Source organism: Myripristis murdjan, chromosome 11, assembly GCF_902150065.1.
Source record: "Myripristis murdjan chromosome 11, fMyrMur1.1, whole genome shotgun sequence".
Lineage (NCBI taxonomy): Eukaryota > Metazoa > Chordata > Actinopteri > Holocentriformes > Holocentridae > Myripristis > Myripristis murdjan.
Genome location: NC_043990.1, coordinates 27,269,586 through 27,287,602, shown reverse-complemented (window position 1 = coordinate 27,287,602; position 18,017 = coordinate 27,269,586). Strand labels below are relative to the sequence as shown.

At 43.1% G+C, this 18,017-nt stretch overlaps 1 protein-coding gene across 1 annotated transcript in view; it reads left to right on the top strand.

Moving 5' to 3' along the window:
• The window catches only part of ptprua (protein tyrosine phosphatase receptor type Ua), a 131,801-nt gene that overhangs the window by 34,575 nt on the left and 79,209 nt on the right, over positions 1–18,017 (top strand). Inside the window, 1 exon segment of the mRNA XM_030062985.1 lies at positions 8,112–8,383. Coding sequence (XP_029918845.1) covers positions 8,112–8,383 — 272 coding nt within the window.

Genomic DNA, 18,017 nt, shown 5'->3' with positions numbered 1-18,017 from the left:
TGAAGCAGTGTTCACTTCCACGCTCCCATTTCTGAGACCAGTTACCTTGAAGTCTTCGAGCTCTTGATCATCTTGCGACCCAAGGTTTGCAGGGAAAGCAAGTTCAGCAAGAAAATATATAGTGGCCCTCTAAATCTAGACTTTTCAAGCATCCTCTATGTGGATCGAAGTGGTCTAAAACCCTGATATATCTCCCTCTATCTCCTGTGCCTTCTTTGGCGTAAGGGGTGACTCAAGGGAGGTCTCCCCGGCACCTCTTAGGCCAGGATGTCCCTGTGTGATCCCTCAATAAGGGAGGAGCAAGAGGAGGCATGCGGGGCTGGGAGGTGACACGGTCTGTTAACTAAATGACCAGAGAAACCCAGAAGAAGTAGGGCAGAGAAACACAGCGAAATCCTGGCATAGACAGCAGAGAGCAAAAGCTCCGCAAAAGGCCTCCGGGATGCAGAGATGAAACAAATAGTAGATCACAGGAGCTAGATGAAGGCAGAAACAGAAGGCGGGTGGTATATTTCAAGATGCAGCAGAAGGGCAGGGAGGCGGTAGTGGTATGAGGGGGGCTTGTCGGGCCCCACACTGTCGCTGGATGGCTGGTAATGTACTATTGATTTCTGCCACTGAGAAGATTCCCCTGCATCCTGAGACCACTCGCATCCACTTGTGTCTCTGTCTCTTGGTATGGAGTCTGAGTTTATAAGTATCTGTGGGTGTTTGTGTGGGTGTGGGTGTGTGCATTTGTATTCTTGGATTTCCATAGTTATGAGGAGCTAATGCCCTCACAAGGACAGAACGACTGGTCTTCACTCAGGTTAGAATTAGGATTAGGCTTAGGTAGAGCAAACCTGCTTTCACCAAGTGAGAAATGCAACCCTAGTCTCTAGAGATCTATCCATTTCATTTAGAGGCCTGGAATTGAATGAGTCTTAGGTCCTGACAGGAGGAACATGCGCCATGCTCCATCCTAATTGGCTGACAGCACCAGCTCTTCTTGTTCCAATGAGGCGAACCTGCTGAGTGAAGCCTTTCCAGTTCAAATGCTGCAAACTGGTGTGATTGGAAGGATTTCAGCACTTCTTTAGTGAGGGGAGCCAATCAGGACCAAGTCCAGCTGTAACGTGTTGGCTAGAGTTAGTTTGAAAGTGCCTGAATAGTTACTTTGTAGACAGACAATATAAAATGTGGTTCTAAATTACTATGTGTGTGTGTGTGTGTGTGTGTGTGTGAATACAAAGAGGGGTATTTGAATATTCTATTATATACATATAATAGAAGCCTTTTAAGACACTATGCCAAATAAAAGGGTTATAGTGTAGAGAGCTATCAACGTTTCCACCACAGACACAGAGATGACTTTAGTTATATATTCTAATAAGATGGGTGTGGCCAAATTACTAGTGCGATCCTACATGGTTCAAGAGTTCAAGAAAAATGTAACTTTGAAGTGTTGGGTAGTATAGTCACCTAGGCATGATATGAGACCACATATCGCAAGGTGAAAGATCCTCATGAATTTCTGTGTGCACTCATCTGGGTTGCAAATCCACAATATAATATTTCTATCTCTCCATTTACTTCCATAGCAAAACAGCTCCCAAAATGACACTTTTAGCACATAAACACCAACAAAGTGGATTATGCCAATATAAAAAAAAAAACAAATCACAAGAACAGAGCTGTTTAATTTCCTCCAAAAAAAAAAAAAAGGGTACCAAGACTGTTTTGTTCACCACAGTGTGGACTGATGTAATGCCCAGGTCACTGTACAGCCCAACACTTTACCGAAGATCAGTTTCTCTCAAAGGTGTGCCTTGAAGAATTAACCAATCATCTCACTCACTAAATGCAACCCTTTAATTAAAGGACATGTCACCTTACTTAGACAGAGTGCCTCTCTGCTTCTCTGTGCCGTTACTGCTTCAACCCTGCTCTTCCCCAGCTCCACCTGCATACATCTGCATTCATGTAGCAGTGATGTATCATACAAAACATGCCGAAATTTGCCATAATCAAACTTATTGTCATGACACATCAGTTAATAAATACATTTTCTATTTGTGACTTGTGCTGACTGAAACATGTCAGCGTTTTATAGGGGGAGGCGTGCACGATCACATTTTGTACTTTGTGTCATCGTGCATTGTCGCATGAGCAGCACAACAGCTCCTACGCCTGTCCCGTGCATGTGATGTGGCATTTACATAAACAGCAGAGGAGCGCATGGTTGACATATTTCACTGTGGACGTGGTGCTAATCATCTCGCATTGCGGCGTCAGTCGGCCGGCGCAGTAATGACTCTGTTGTGTGGAGCGGTCTCCAGGTTGTCTGACGGGCTCTTGATGCTCACCTAGGGAATTCATTAGCTCTAGTTGTCAGCGGCGCTCAGATTCCTATTGTTTGCAGGGAGTTTAGGCTCCGTCAATGTCGCATTCATGACCAGCTGGTGTTGGTTTGCAGATTTCCCATTTGCACGGTGTAAGCACTGTGTCACTTTGTAAATGGCAAAATCTGCATTGCCTTTTGGCTCCAGTAAACACACCCAGCCCCAGTGTTCCTGCCAGCGGAGCAGATCATAGACTACAGCCAGAGATACAAAGAGGAGCAAACAGTGAGACCAATCTGTGCACTCCCAATCGACCACAGCCGCCCTTCACTTCTCTCAGAAGCACAATATCATCTGAGGTCAACATAGCTCCGGGTTGTAATAGAAAAAAAAAGAAATAATCAAAGAGAGAAAGAAAATGAAGAAATGAAATACCAAATTTAAAGTCTAAATTGAAAAGCTTGGATGACCTTCTCGAGATGCCCTGCAGGAGGAGGGCAGAAGAAAATAGTCTAGCTTTGGTCACGATCACACAATCTCGATCAACATCACCAGGAACGCACCCAGACTGGTAAATGTTCATTCATGCAGGGGGTTAAAAAAAAAAAAAAAAAAAAAAAAGATAGAAAATGTTAGATAAAGATTTGATTAAAATGCATCAGGTTTTGCTCGGCCTTTCCCAGGAAAGATGGTCTTGTCATTGTGTAGAACGAGGCTGCCTGAGTTATACAAAGCATTATTGATGGGAGTGGAGGAAAGCTTGCAAAAAATGGCTGAGACAAACATAAAGATAAAAGCCCTCACTATCTCTCCCTCTTTCTTGCTGCATTTCCCTGCCCCTCCCTCCCGCTCTCTTCTTCATCCCGTTTTTCTTAGTGTAAGTGTGATAAAAGTGGGCAGACCTATGACTCAGGTTCCCACCCCACATTCTGATATGAATTCAGGGAGCTGAGGCCGTCCCCTAATCTCTTAATGCATGTTCCCTCGCCCTTGGCAGGGTCACAGGGGAAATAGATGGAGCCTTATCAGCTTTTATGGATTTATGGAGAATTCCTCCGCAATAGGTGTTTTTTTTTCCCTTTTTTTTTTTTTTTTTTTTTTTTTTTTACAGCAAGCTGTGTGCCGGTTATGTGTGTGAGCGCATGCATATGCGCATGTGTGTGTCCTCGAGGATGTTGAGTAAGGTTATCAGAGCTGGTAATATCACCGTGAATTTTATCAAGTTCCTAATTACAGCATCAATCATGTTGACTTCTTCCATCAAGCTGAAGTGGAGAGAGATGGAGGCCTGTTTTGCCTAAAAAAGTGTTCCAGTGCACCAACCTTCAACAGTAGGTGTCACCCCCACTCTCAAAAAAAAAAAAAAAAAAAAAAAAAAGTCATGCTAATCTATGCCTCAGATCTCCATATGGAAATATGAGTTTACTCCGTGTTGTTCACACATACAACCACTAGGTGGCTTCAGCTGAATCCAGAGAAGACAGGAGTTTTCTCTAATGGCCGTTTGCACCAGAGATAGTGTACAGCCCATATCTTAATTTGATTTTCTAAATAGCCCTCAGGGTCTATATGAGTTACTTAAACATATTTTAATTCCCCTCTAACCAACAATTGCCTGATAGGCCTAATTTCACCCTCACTCTAGAGGAAAAGAGCAGCACTGCTGAAGCAGAGCTGATGTTTCTTAACCACCAGGTCTCTCCCGCGCTCCCCAGTGCAACCCTCCGACCGAGGACAGTCGGGGACTTGCTCTCAAACAATGAGGGGGTCCAGTGGCTCAAAGCTGGAGAAAAGCAATTTAGCCGTGGAGCCCCCTGAGTCTCCACACATCAAAGCAGAGGCGGCAGGGCCGAGGGGGCTGAGCCAGTGCCTGCCCGGCTTCGCCTGCGAGCAGGTGAGGCAGAGAGAAATCAATGTTTTCCAGGAATACAGTGAGATCTCCAAGGACAGCAGCTGCTTGTTATCACAGGATATTTCTGGCAGCCTGACGTCTCGCCCATGCTTTCGGGTCAAAGCAGACAGAGCGAGGGGATGTGTTGGACAGTGGGCTTGGTGTTTGTGTGACACGCATCTCAAATCTCTTTGCATCCAAGCTATCCACAGATATGACCTGGCTTTTAACCCGCCGCACATTTATTTATTTAATTATTTAAGCAGGAGGACTGTCATTGCTAATGGTGAAAGAAATCAAAGCGTCCTCTGTATTTGTGCAGCTGGCTTGCTTCACTATTGGCAGTCCAGTTGGCAAATGCATAAGGCATACTGCAGGCTACATATTAAACCAGACTCCCAGTGATATATACTTGCCTTTGAATACCAATGATGCAAATGTATCAGGGGTGAGACATGGAAAATTACTTGATAACACAAACCACTTTTGCTATAATTGAGTTGCTTCACATTTGCCTTTACCCATATAACAGTTACACTCAGAGGAAGAATTTCTTCTGAGCACATTAAAGAAATGAAAGATTGTCTCCAGTTTGTCATCAACATTGTTACACTTCATTTAAAAACCAGGCATGCCAGATCTAAAATTAGAATGGCAATTACTTCTTGGGGCTGGTACCTTTTTGCACGCCTGATGAAAATTACTCCACGCATTTGTTTGCTGCCAGATTTTTACCTGTGCCTTGGTAAAAAAAAAAAAAAAAAAAAAAACAGAAAAGGAAAACAGATGGGGAGCTGTTATATATGAATACACCGCCTTGTCATCAGTCTGCGCTCGTTTGATTTTGTTTTTGTTGTAATTCATTAAGGGTAAAGGAGTGGGAGGAGGCTGTAGAGACAGAGGAGGAGAAGTTTGATTTGTGGTTTTTGAGAGTTTTTGATTAGTCGTGTAAAGGACTATAGCACTGATTCTGCATTCTTAGCATAATATCTACAAAATACATAAACTTCACATTTCTGCTAATATTTTCCCAAAGCTAGCAGTCATATTTTAGAGCTGCAATATCATTTTCCCTCCCTTTTATCCAGCCGCTGGTTTCCATTCATTCCACTACGATATGAAAATGATCTTTCAGAGACTTCAAACATTCTTCACACCGGTATTTCATTACCATAATAAAGTCATAAAGTCATCCACATTCGTTTTCCTAAAAGCAGCAGCACATAGTCCCCAGGGTATTGCATGCTTTACACAGCCAATTATCAATTATGTGGTTATCAGTGGTGATGTTAGAATTAAAAAAAAAAAAAAAAAAAAATGGAGGTATTTTGATTTTATGTGAAAACTTTTTCACCCCACATGTTTTGCAAAATGGCTTGGCTGCAGTGTAAAATGTGATGAAACTGTCGCAAATTGACCCAACATTTAAAATCACTGGTACCCACCTTTAAGGAGGAAGAGGAGGTGAAGCGAGAGATGGAGGTGGAGGAAGAGGAGTTGGGTAAAAATGGAAGCCTCACTCTTGGGAAGGCCAGCAGGAATTGGAGGCAACATGGATGGCTGGATGGGAACTGTGTGTGTGTGTGTGTGTGTGAGAGAGAGAGAGAGAGAGAGGAGGGGTGCTGATATGTGTCCTGCATGTCAGTGTGCGAGTATTACAGCCATCTCTCTGGTTTAAGCATTCCCTTGGTTGCCATTATGGTCTAATAACCGTGTCAGTATGATTAATGGCAGGACGGAGGGCTCTGATTGTGCACTCCCTCAACTCCACCACCTAGGCAACTACACTACCCATAACACCTCTGTCTGGCTCGCCCATCCCTTACTGTCTCGCACAACTCCGGACACTCTAGATGTGAAGGTTATTTTGGCAATTAACATGTTCTCTGTCCCGCTGGGAACATGAGACAGCTCCGTCCTGTGATGCTGATTGGCCGATTAAGAAAGTTAGGGCTGGAACTATGAGACCCCCCCCCCCCCCCCCCCCCCCCCCCCCCCCCCCCGCCATGAGTGCTTGATTCAATCCAAGGTAATAAACACAGACAGCTCATTGCTGTTGCTTTTCCCTCCCTGTCGTCATCATTTCCAGAGGCCATTTCTTTAAAAGTCGAGGTGCCTGCTGATGCGGAGGCCACTGTCAAAGGCAAAAAGACCCCCATTGTTTTCTCTCTCTCTCTTTCTCTCCCTCTCCCCACTGTGGCACTCTCCTCATGGCAAGCCGCACTCCGCCGTGCCGCTGGGATGAGAGAGCCGACGGCAACTCTGTGAATCTCGGTCCAAAATGAAAGTCCTATCTGACGCCCGGCGCCAGAGCTTTGAACAGGCCAGATCTGAGGAAGCGCAGCAGACTGATGTGAGCCCTGGAGAGCTTTAGCGGGGGGGGGAGACAAGCACAGGCAGACCAAATACAGACAAATAGCCAGAGACGAACACACCGATATTTTGGTTAACAACCTTGAGCCTGTCAACTTTTGCTCTCTCTCTGTCTCTCTCGCTCCGAAAAAAAAAAAAAAAAAGACCTGTTTGCTGTAGTGATTTAGTGGTTGAAAACTAACATGACATATCTATCTGCAGTGGAGATGTTCCAGGTGAAATCCGGACTTCGTGCCTTGTTATTTTTGATTTCAGGTCACTTTGTCTTTGTAGTCTCTTTTCCATCTGGAGACACAAATGGGTTGTCCACTGCCGTTCTATAGCAAACAGGTGCACCGGCAGTACCTGTCGTATCAGGACCGCATTGAGTCCCGGTATCTGCGCTTTAATGGCATGTGCTATGCCACAATATAACTTCTGGCAGGAGCACAGATGTGAAGATGCTAAAATGTGACTATTTATGAAGTTCGTCCTCGTTGGAGCGGTTGTTTAAGAGGAGCTTCAGCTGTGGAGGTTAAATGTCGCTCCGCTTTGTAAGACCTTGTTTGCTTCATCATCTAACCTCCTCCGAATAAAAATGTTTTTATCTGTTAGCCTCTCATGAATACTCTGTTTTTATGTGTCAGCCTACACTCAATGCACTATTTATGTCTTAACCTATTCTGAATATTCTGCTTTTTATATTACTTTTTCTGAGGAGTTTTTATCTCTAAGACTATTCTGAATAAGCAAGAGGTCGTCAATATGGGGTTTGATGAGGGTAAATAATAAAGGCTGCATCCTCCTGCCTATGTTATGTGCTCCATGTTCTGATATGTATCATTTTTTTCTTTTTTGGACTTGTTTTCATCTGAATGTTGCTATTCAACCGGCAGCAAATGATTGTATCAAATGTAAAATGAATGTAAAAACATCATGGTTTTGTTTGCAGCATGAGTGGCTGAAAATTGGGTGTTATTTGATACATTCAGTGTTAATTTCATTGACTAACCCTCTGAAAGTGTTTACGAATATCACTTTTCCCAGGATAAAATGAGATGAAAACTTAACACTCACACTGACATTGTCGTCAGTGAATAAAAAAAGAAACTGAAATGCAGAAAGAGACGATTAAAAACACAGCTCCTGTCCTCAGAGCAGATATATGGGCAAACCTTACTTTTGACATTTCAGTCTAAAAACAAAAATACAAGCAGCAATAATTAGGAATGTAGATCAATCTACTTATAAAGGTCACGAACAAATTATTTAATGAGGCCTTTACATAGAAAAATCATTTAGTACAATTAGATCAATTAATCTGATGGATTCATCGACTAAAAGCTCTGAGATTCTTGTTGACAAAAACAACACTAACAAAATTTAAATGACTGAGGTGCAACTAAAATGCATATTAAGTCCAACGGCTAAGACTAAATCAAAATTGGATGCCAAAATGAACACGGGGTACCCTGGTACATTAACCACACGCAAAAATGGGTGTAGCTGATCTTCCTCTCATGGGTCTCGTCCTTCTTTTGCTCCAGGGTCCTTCATGATGGTGAATTCCTCGCAGCATTACGCGGGGCAGCGGGCCCAGCTGCTCCTGCGCCCGCTCAGCGAGAATGACACCCACTGCATCCAGTTTAGCTACTTCCTGTACAGCCGTGACGGCCACAGCCCCGGGGACCTGCAGGTCTACATCCGCGTCAACGGCGGCCCCAAGGGCAGCGCAGTGTGGAATATCTCCGGCTCCCAGGGCCGCCAGTGGCACCAGGTGGAGCTCGCCGTGAGCACGTTCTGGCCCAGTGAATACCAGGTGAGACACACACACACACACACACACACTGCTTTGCTCTCTTGTCCCGCCATGTCTGAGGTACTGCAGCAAAGTATGGGGTACCACCTACAAAAATACCACATTATCATCGTATATAATGCAGAAAAGGGTCATTAGGATGGACAATAATGTTTGATGTGTTGGTCACACCAATGAACTGCTCCTAAGTTATGCATTGAAGTTTATGGCTTTAGTACATTCAGTGATAGGCTACTCAATTTTTATGCTCCCACAGTTTTAAACAAACATACAGATTATATATGTACATTTTCAGAGTCTTCTGCTTAATCTAACCATGCCAGAGCTATGTGGGAACGATTTGACCTCTCCTTTTTACATGATGACCTTCAAAAAGACAGTTCTGCCATGTCCACGACACGCTTGTCCACAGTCAAACATGGTACATGTTAGATAAGCCTTCTACGCAATCCAACCATGCCAGGGTCAAAGCAATTTGGCCTTCAAAACGACATCACAACTAGGGAAACTTTATTTACATCTACAGAGACAGATGTTACAGATTTATTAAGCTGGTTTATTGGCTGGTTTGCATTTGGGGGGCGGGACTTATGATCGGTCAATTCAGAACAGTCCAAATATTATTTAAAGCAAGAATTAAGACTCTTTAGCTAGTAACCAGTGATGGGAATAACAGCGTTATAATAGCTACTGTGTCCCCAGACTGTCATGTAAAATATTTGAAATTAATTTAAAATGCATTTCATTGATTAACTAATTCATAAAAAAAAAATAATAAATAATGCTGCATAGTACAAAAAAACAAACTGTAAAAAAAAATATAAAATTGTAACAAATACATAGACAAATGTTTTTTTAAGCAATAAAATGTTTAAAAACATATTCAAAAATTGTTGCTTTAGCTATGAAATTAGCTTTGCCAAAAAAAAAAAAAAAAAAAAAAAAAAAAAAGTTTGAATGTGTATATCCTTTTTGTGAAAGAGGATTTCATTTAGCATTTGGAGAAATAACAGTGTATGAAAGCATGGTGGATTACTGCAGGGTTTTTTTTTGTTTGTTTTTTTTTTTCATTTTGTAAAATTAAAGTCTTAAATTATTTTTTTGCGTCGACTATGACTGAATGACTATGGACAAAACTGGACACTGGGGCCATCCCAGTTGAGAACCACTGGTCCAAATCCTATTTCAGGAGCTTTCCCACCATGAAAACAATACAATTATGAATTAAACACTAAATGCTTGTATTTCTTTTTATTTATTTCTTTAAAAAAAAAAAAAATGCCTGTGGTTTGGTTAAAAAGATTCAACTGCATATCTGCTCTCGGCAGCTTCAAACACTTTTTGTCAGCCTTGAGAAACCTCCACTGGTCCAAGGTTGTGCAACAATTTTCTCATGCAGTCGTGTCGTATATCATAGTGGCTCAATGGGTGTATAATTGCAGTGGACGAGTGTTTTTCTCTGTATCTTTATTTATGGGTCAATTTACCTGTGTACTGCAGTGTAATCAATACCTCTTTGTTTGATGCCCGTATTGTTGTTGCCGCATTATTAGCGCTATTGTGTAGCTTGTAGGATTTTGATGGCTGGATGCGGCCCTGTCTCACCTCATTACAGCCAATAATTCATCCTCTACCGCTCTCTTTCTTCTCATCGAGCTCGCTGTCCCTCCTCCTCCTACCCCAAAACAGCCGTTAATGAGAAGGCAATGGCTGATGTAAGGGATTGTGGGAGTGTGGGTCCTTGTAGCAGTCAATTGACCTCAATTCCATGTGACCCTCATTGCGGGGGAGCGGACCGAGTGTTTGCTTCCATAACCTTGGTGCGCTCTGGGCCCCATCTCAATAAATCAAGAGCCAGTTAATGAGATTAGAGGGCCGCGCAGATCAATGAGGACAGCCTGCGCTTTACTATCCTCAGCTCTCCTGTCCTGGGTGAGTCTCACAAACAGCCAAACTGATTTAAAGTAATGATTTTCTTCCCTTCCGGAGCGGCGTTCAAAGTTTAGCTGCCATACTCCATCGTGAAAGAGGAGGAGGAGGCGGTGGCAGGGGACGGGCACGACCAGAGGCGGAATGTGATATGGCGAGCTGAGTCGTGCAATCAAACAAGATGGCCCGAGCGGGGAGTTTGCTTAGCGGGGCTGTGTTTACTATCCAGACAGACATGCATAAGCAATGTAATCTACTACCGCGGTGATGTACGTCCAAGCCGCGTGCGTGCAAACGAAGACGCCGTTATTTAAAGTTTCCCTGACGGGCCTGTAGACACGGGCCAGAATGCTTTACTCGTCCTATAAAACTGGAAGATCGGCAGCAGGTAATGAAGCAGGTACAGCTGTGCAGATGAGTGAGGAGGCTTAAATCTTGGCCCTGTGGGGACAGAGTGTGTACGTGTCTGCTGTGTGAACTGAGCGGGACTGAGCCCGAGGTGAGGCACCCCCCCGCCGCCCCCCGCCCTCCCTCTCCGCTCTCGCTGTCGTGGCTCAAAGCCCAGTGCGCGGCCCCACAGGGCTCCACTCATCCAATCCCACCGATAAGGATCACTGTCCACCCGTCCCGGCCAACAGATCGTCCCCTGCGGGACGCTGAGGAGCAGCCGGTTACAAACAGGGAGAAGACTGCCACTTCAGAGGGCTTGGAGGAGAGAGAATGTGTGTGCGGGTGGGTGGGTGGGTGTGGATGAGGGTGGGTGAAGGTGGCTGAGTGGGTGACAGTGGTGTTGGTGGTTGAGATAAAAATAAAAAAAAAAGAATCTAGTAATCAGGGAGCATTAACACCCCTGCAGGGATGACAGACTGCAGCAGAGATATGCTGGACAGTGATCAGAGGTGTTTTTGGCTAAATTCGGGGTTTAACCAATTTCCAAAAGCCAGGACTTACTGTATTGCACCTAAGAGGCTATGCAGTATTTCATATTTCGGCAATATTTTGTGAAGTAGTTGGACATTCTCATGCCAAAAATGACAAGAATTCAGGGTTTACTCGAAAAACCTCTTGAACAGCTTTCACACTATCATAAGGCATACACATTTCCATTGACACTAATGTAACATAGACATCAAATCATCCTGCTAGATCAGTGGCTCCAGTGCAACATGAGAACCATTTAGCAAACATGTTGAGTGATAATAGCCTCCATTCATGCACATAAGCATACAGAGTAACGGCAGATTCCATGCTAACACTGCGCTGTGGACTCATGTAACGTAGAAGGAAGGCATTTTTGGAATAAAAAAGAAATAGAATTTTCAGCCACTACATCTGGAAGCTGAGCTGGAATTTCTAGTAAATGATGTGCAGGTGAAGTTGTGTATGGTTACCTAAAACACTGGGGTGGAGGTAACTAATTACATTTACTCACACCACTGTAATTGAGCAGTGCATGATTACTTTTACTTAAGTAGATTTTGGCTGTAGTATTGTACAGAGTTATATCAGTACAGATTACTGATTTTTTTTTTTGTAGGTTCTGTCCAAGCATCAGAAACTGGCCCAACATAAACTAATCAACAGTGCAGCCATTCACATGAAACAGTCAGGAGGGATGGGGGAAGAACATTTTTTTTTTTTTTTTTTTTTTGAGGATTTTTTTTATTAACCCTTAATGGACACTCTGTCCTAACTCAAGGCAAGCATTGTGGTAGTTAGGGTTGAATGACCTGCCGTTAACACTTGAACCGATACCCAATGGTGCCCAATGGTATTTTTCTTTAATTACTTTATTCTCTCTGTAATAACACAAAATACAATTTCAGTTGTAAAAAATAAGTCCCTATCTTCTCAGTTTCGACACAGATATCTATTTAGAACATGTTGTTGTAGCACAAGATGTGCACACAAAAGAAAACCTGTCCTTACCTCCCCTCTCCCCTTGCAAACCCTACAACCTCCAGCCTGGGTCTAGTCACTGATTAGCTGTGGATCAGCAGCCAGGAAGCCTCTTCGGCCTCTCCCCCGCCAAAACCTCCATAAAAAGGAGTTTGACTCAAGGGAGCTGACATGGAAAGAGTTCCCTGAACACACCGCTGCCGCTGGCTGTGTGGCATTCACAGCAGCTGGCGTTGGGTCTCCACATTCGTCCTCGTTCACATCCCGAGCGAAGTCCAACGGAGATGAACGTAATGGAGACATGGGAGGGGGATATCTCGGTGCTGCCTCTGGGCGGCGCTCACCGTGGAGTAACATAGTCTTGCTCTCTCTCTTTCTCTCTTTCCTCCCTCACTCAGATGTGCACTTGCACCAAGCGGTAAAAGATGGAATCTTATCAATATTTATTTGAATTCCCAGCACAACCCGCTCTCAGCATCCTGGAATTTGACACTGATTAATCTAATGTGAATAGATACTAGGTAGTATCAACAAAATTCAGCTTTTGCCCTTAAAAGTTAGTTACACAGCCTGAGTGGTAATACAGCCAACATGTGAGCCCATATTGCCCATATTAACATTTCTCAGGAAAAACACCATGTTTTGTGTTTTGCTGACTGCTTTCTATCTTTAGGCCTACAGTAAATATTCAAAGCTCAAACTAAATTTGACTGATGAGCTCATGATAGTTGGCTTTAGAAGTGTGATTCAGCTGTTTTCCAGAGTCCAGGATTTTAAAAAAGCAATCCAGAATTATTGATAAAACAAAACACAGTACTTATAAAACTGCAGTATTTATGGAACGGCGATACATATGGAATCAGCAGCCAGATATTATGAATCGTGTCATGTCGGGAGTTCCTACTGATTCTGATCCCTAGCAGTCAATTAGTAAAGAGAAGAGTGATCTGGCTTCACTGTGCTGGTGTACGTTTTAAAATTCAACTATTCATTTCTGTCCTTATGGAATTGCATGAGAACGATCATATGGAGCTCTGGCCTCTAAAAAGCAAGTCAACAGCTTTTGACTCCAAGCAGCTCCACAGAAACCCAGACGTAAACATCGTCGTATCCTATTTCACAGTCTCTTACATACAAGCAACTTTGCTGCATATCGTTTAAGATTATTTAGCATTTAGCGTTAGAGCTGCTGCATGTTCTCATTTTCTGACTTATTTTCTGTCACCTATTAATAGAGCAGTAGAGCCTTTGATCAATCAGGGATACATGCATGATTTAGGTCAGAGGCTTTCAATTTCTTTACCTTCTCGACCCCCAAGTTGACTCTAATTAAGCCCTGGACCACCAGTTGAAGGTATTTTGCCGTCAGGACACTTTATATTAAAAGATATTTTGGTTTGTGTTAATTATGATTTATCTAGCTTTTCTAAATCAGAAAAAAAAATCCAAAAAAAGAAAAAAGTCCAATCAGTGACGCTGGATTTGTCGTGTCTAATGTGTTCACAAGCATTTTAAATCATCCTCATTTTGTTGGGGACCCCCTGGAAGGCCCTCAGAGTCCCCTGTGGGGGGCTTGGACCCCACTTTGACAACTACTGATTTAGATATCAGTGTTTAACAGTCTACCAAAATTGATCTTTGATGTCCACCAATCATTTGACTCATGACCTCATGACTACAACCTAATTTGCATACGCTTCTGCTGTTTCACGCCGTGTTTCATGCTTAATGTGTCTGCCCTGTTGTCCTGTATTACCATTTGTTGCATCCATGTTGCAAGGGAGGGTGTTCTGTATAAAACTTGAATTTCCCGAGGCAAGTTACATTGCATATTTTACAGACTGTTGAGTAAAATCCTCCCACACCACGTTGCAGTGATTTTCCTAGTCAGACATGAGATCTAAAAATAATAAAACTCTGAAATAATATTCTCGAGCCGCGGTCAGGAAAGAACCTGCATTACGTTGGACGGCCCTGACTCTTAATATCTGATGTTTAATAAAACAGCAACACTGGCCCTGTATAACCCTCATGGTGTTGATGCACAGGTTTGAGACAGAGGGAGCTGCTGCTTGAGCAGAAATTCCGCAGTTTCAAGCTGCATTTGTACGTCGATACTATCACAACTACCCGTGTTGTGTAACCAGACATATTTTCTGAGCATTTTTTTTAAATGCTAAAAAATATCTTGTCCCCTCAACTGCTCTCTCTCTCTACTTCTCTCAGTCACTCATTATCTGAGTCATTTGCAAGAGCTAAGTATAGGGATGTCAGAACTACCAGGGCTAGAAGGAGACATTGATCAAACTGGTCCTCTGTCTGCCATGTTGGCTTTTAGGAAATATGGGCTGGGTGGGTGGACGAGAGCCAGACTGTTGCTCCCCTCCCTCCTTGAATTTCCCTTTTTGCTTACTTTCTCTTTCCTTTTCACTCCCTGACCGCTTTGTCCTCCTTATCACGCCATCTTAATTCCCAGTGTATCTCGCCATTTAGTCCTCTCTCTCCCCTCTCTCTTATCCCTCTCACATAAATGAAGATATATATTTATATATATATATATTTATATCTTTCTCAAAATTTGTATTCCCTCCTATTTTATTCAGGCAGTGATGTAGTGGTAAATAAAAAGTCGGGTAAACTATGACCTCTAGTTGAAGATTATCATAATGCCAGGTACCACCAATATAAACAAAAATCAGTCATATTTTCAGCGCTCAGCACCACTTTTCTTTATTTTTTGTCCTTCATAAGGCTCTATCCTTCTGTAGCTTACATAAGTTCAACTCCATTTTTGTGATAGATAGATAGATAGATAGATAGATAGATAGATAGATTTACTTTATTGATCCCAAACTGGGAAATTCCCAATTGATTTTTGTGTGATGAATTTTGCTCCTAAAAATGTATGCGTGTTTAAAAACACAGATAAAGTCGTGGATCTGGTGGGTTTCCCAGGCATTAAGGCCCTAGCTTGTCAAGCGAAACCTGACACCCTCACACACACACACACACACACACACACACACATAAAATGTATTCAAGCTGATGTCTTGTATTCCAGCAGCCACAGTGCAGCAGAAATGTTTCTCAGTGTACTTCCTCACCCTGCGGGGGGAAGATGGCAGGCACAATTGCATGTCATATATTTCAGTGTTTTCCTGCCACAACGCCAATACGGATCAATGGACTCCGCCTCACTCCAACTGAACAAATCAATTAACGGAACAATGTTGCAATTTTTGTTCGACACATTCCTCAAACGATAGCGCGTGCGTCGCTAAATTAATTAAACTCTTTGGCGAGATCGACGGGCGCCACGTACAAATTGAAAGCTTTATCATTAGCGCGCACACATAAATAATTCCTCCAGTGCTATAATGAAAACCAAAAGCCAGAAATATTAATTACTCTGCAAATCCTGTTTTTTTTTTTTTTTTTTTATTGCAATCCCTTTACTGCCACCACTGTTGATTTTATGTATTCCCTTTGAGTGCAGAGGGAACATGTAGTGGCGGATTTTGTTACCCCACGCTATCATTTCTGTGCCACTGAATTTTATGAGCCAAACATGATGCTGCAGGAGGCTCATATTAAAATGCATGCGTGCCTGCTTTTTTACATCAAATACTCCGATTCCCGGGCTGCTTCCATCTCCCTGTGCCTCTACAGCGGCTGTCCTAGTGTAGGATTGCGGTGGGTTTGACATCCCGATTTGGATTTTGATGTGTTTCTGGTGTGATTTCCTCCGGTCGGCGGCGATGACACGGTTCTCCATCCTCGGAGACGGCACCCTACCAGTTTCAATAAACCAGGCCTTGATTTGCGCATCACAGTCTGCGCCTTGCGGCGTTACAGCCCCTGGTTGCTTTTGTTGCTCATCTTGTCGCAACAAAAGGAAGGAGGCTGAGAGGAGGATGGAGAATGACATCACCTTGAACTGTAGCTATATTGAATTGGACAAATCCACCTCCTACATTGTTTGCAGCAATAGATTTTCCTCCTCGTCTACTTGTGTGGGTCTTGGAAATGAGGGGGGAACTTTGCTATCAAATATTAAAGATGCTATCGGGCCCCACCATAACAAACAATATCAGTGTGGCTTAAGCGCCCACCCCGTCTCCCACCTCCACTCTCTATCTCCGTCTCCTATGCCAGATCTCTCTCCCGTATCTCTTCCCACACTCATCGCTCTCTTCTCACTCCTTATATAAAAATACATATCTTTTCATACATCCCTCCCCCTCTCTACGTTCATTCTGTGCCGCTGTCTGCTTCCTTTTAAGCATTTGAGCAAATTGTCTCATTTGCAGAGGCCTACTGCATATGTACAATTTGGGAAGATTAAACAGATTTTCATATAGATGTGCGTCTCAAAGCCTCAGCGCCAAGAGTTTTCCCGCATTGTCTGTCATACAGAAATACTCCCTTCTGTAAGTGAGGGCAGATGCAGAGGAGCTTAATGACGGGTCAAGGCGTGGAGCTGAGTGAATCGATGGAGGTGGGCGCATCGACGCGTGATGAATTGAGGAGTTAATCGGCCAGATGTCTCTAATGGCCCGGCATGAGAATGAAAAATAAAAATAAATAAGTGGAAAGAAAGCCTTAGTCTGTATCCATCTGCCAAGGCCTTGTGTGCTATTGATTAGGCCCAGGCACTTAAAGCCTGATGCATTGTCAACATCGCAATGCATCGCCTGCCTGAGTGCACGGTAACACAGTCTGACTTGAGCTGGTCTTTTTCCACAGGATGCTGGTGTTGGCTTGAGTGATAGAAACACTCGCATATACACACACACGCGCGCGTACGCTCACACAATTCTGATGTAGTGTCGAGTTACAGCTTTCATCTTTGCGACTGTTAATGCACTCAACCCTCGAGTTCAGAGTTTGGCGCGCTGCGGTAAAAAGTCACTTGTGGAGGGAATGATTTGAGCTCTGCTGACTGTAATTACTACTTGGAGATCCAGAATCACTTTGTTGCTCTCTGGGAGGCGTCCTGATCCACTTTGAGGCTCTGCGTGCGCCTGGCTCATTTGGATGACTGAGTGAATTTTTAGGCTGTGTTTAAGGACTCCTGCGGCTGCCGTATGGTCTGGTAAAAGGGACAGTTGAGATGGAAACGGGAAGGATTTATTCAAACATTTTGTGCTCTCATGCTTGAAGAGTCAGTTCCTCTTAGAATGTGAGGTGTTACCTTTAAAATTAAGTTATGTCCAATCCAATAAGCTCAAAACCTTTGAGTTTACTCATGTTGGGATACATCAGGTTTGCTTGATGCCTCTAAGTGTCGAGACAAACACTCTCCATTTTAAATGTGCAGGCGAGTGATCGTTTTAAAGTCAGTCTGCAGACTGTAAGCTCTACCTCCACTCATGGGTAAAGGACAGTGGAGGTTATGTACTTTTAAATGTCCTTTTAAATGATTTAGTCAGTTGACCAAGGCATGAGGAGTATATTGCCTGTTCAGAAATGTTGAGAATAGTAGTAGTTAGTAGCGATGTAACAGAGCGTAGTTGATTATCTATACAGTCAGTGCGGATCACAGATCACAAGAAAACTATATTACTAATTACTATAATGATATATTTAATGGTTAGTGATGCTGGATCAGATATCTTGTGTTTAAATGCCTGTAAATGAACTTGCACACACATTTTAGTCCAGTAAAACTGAAATGAAAATTGCAACTTCTTCTTCTGTATTGAAAGGGACTGAAAAATGAGCAAAACTGATTTAAGCTTGTAAGAGATTTGATTTTAATTGATTCAAAAAACGATCCGATCCATCCCTCAAAATCATAACAGTA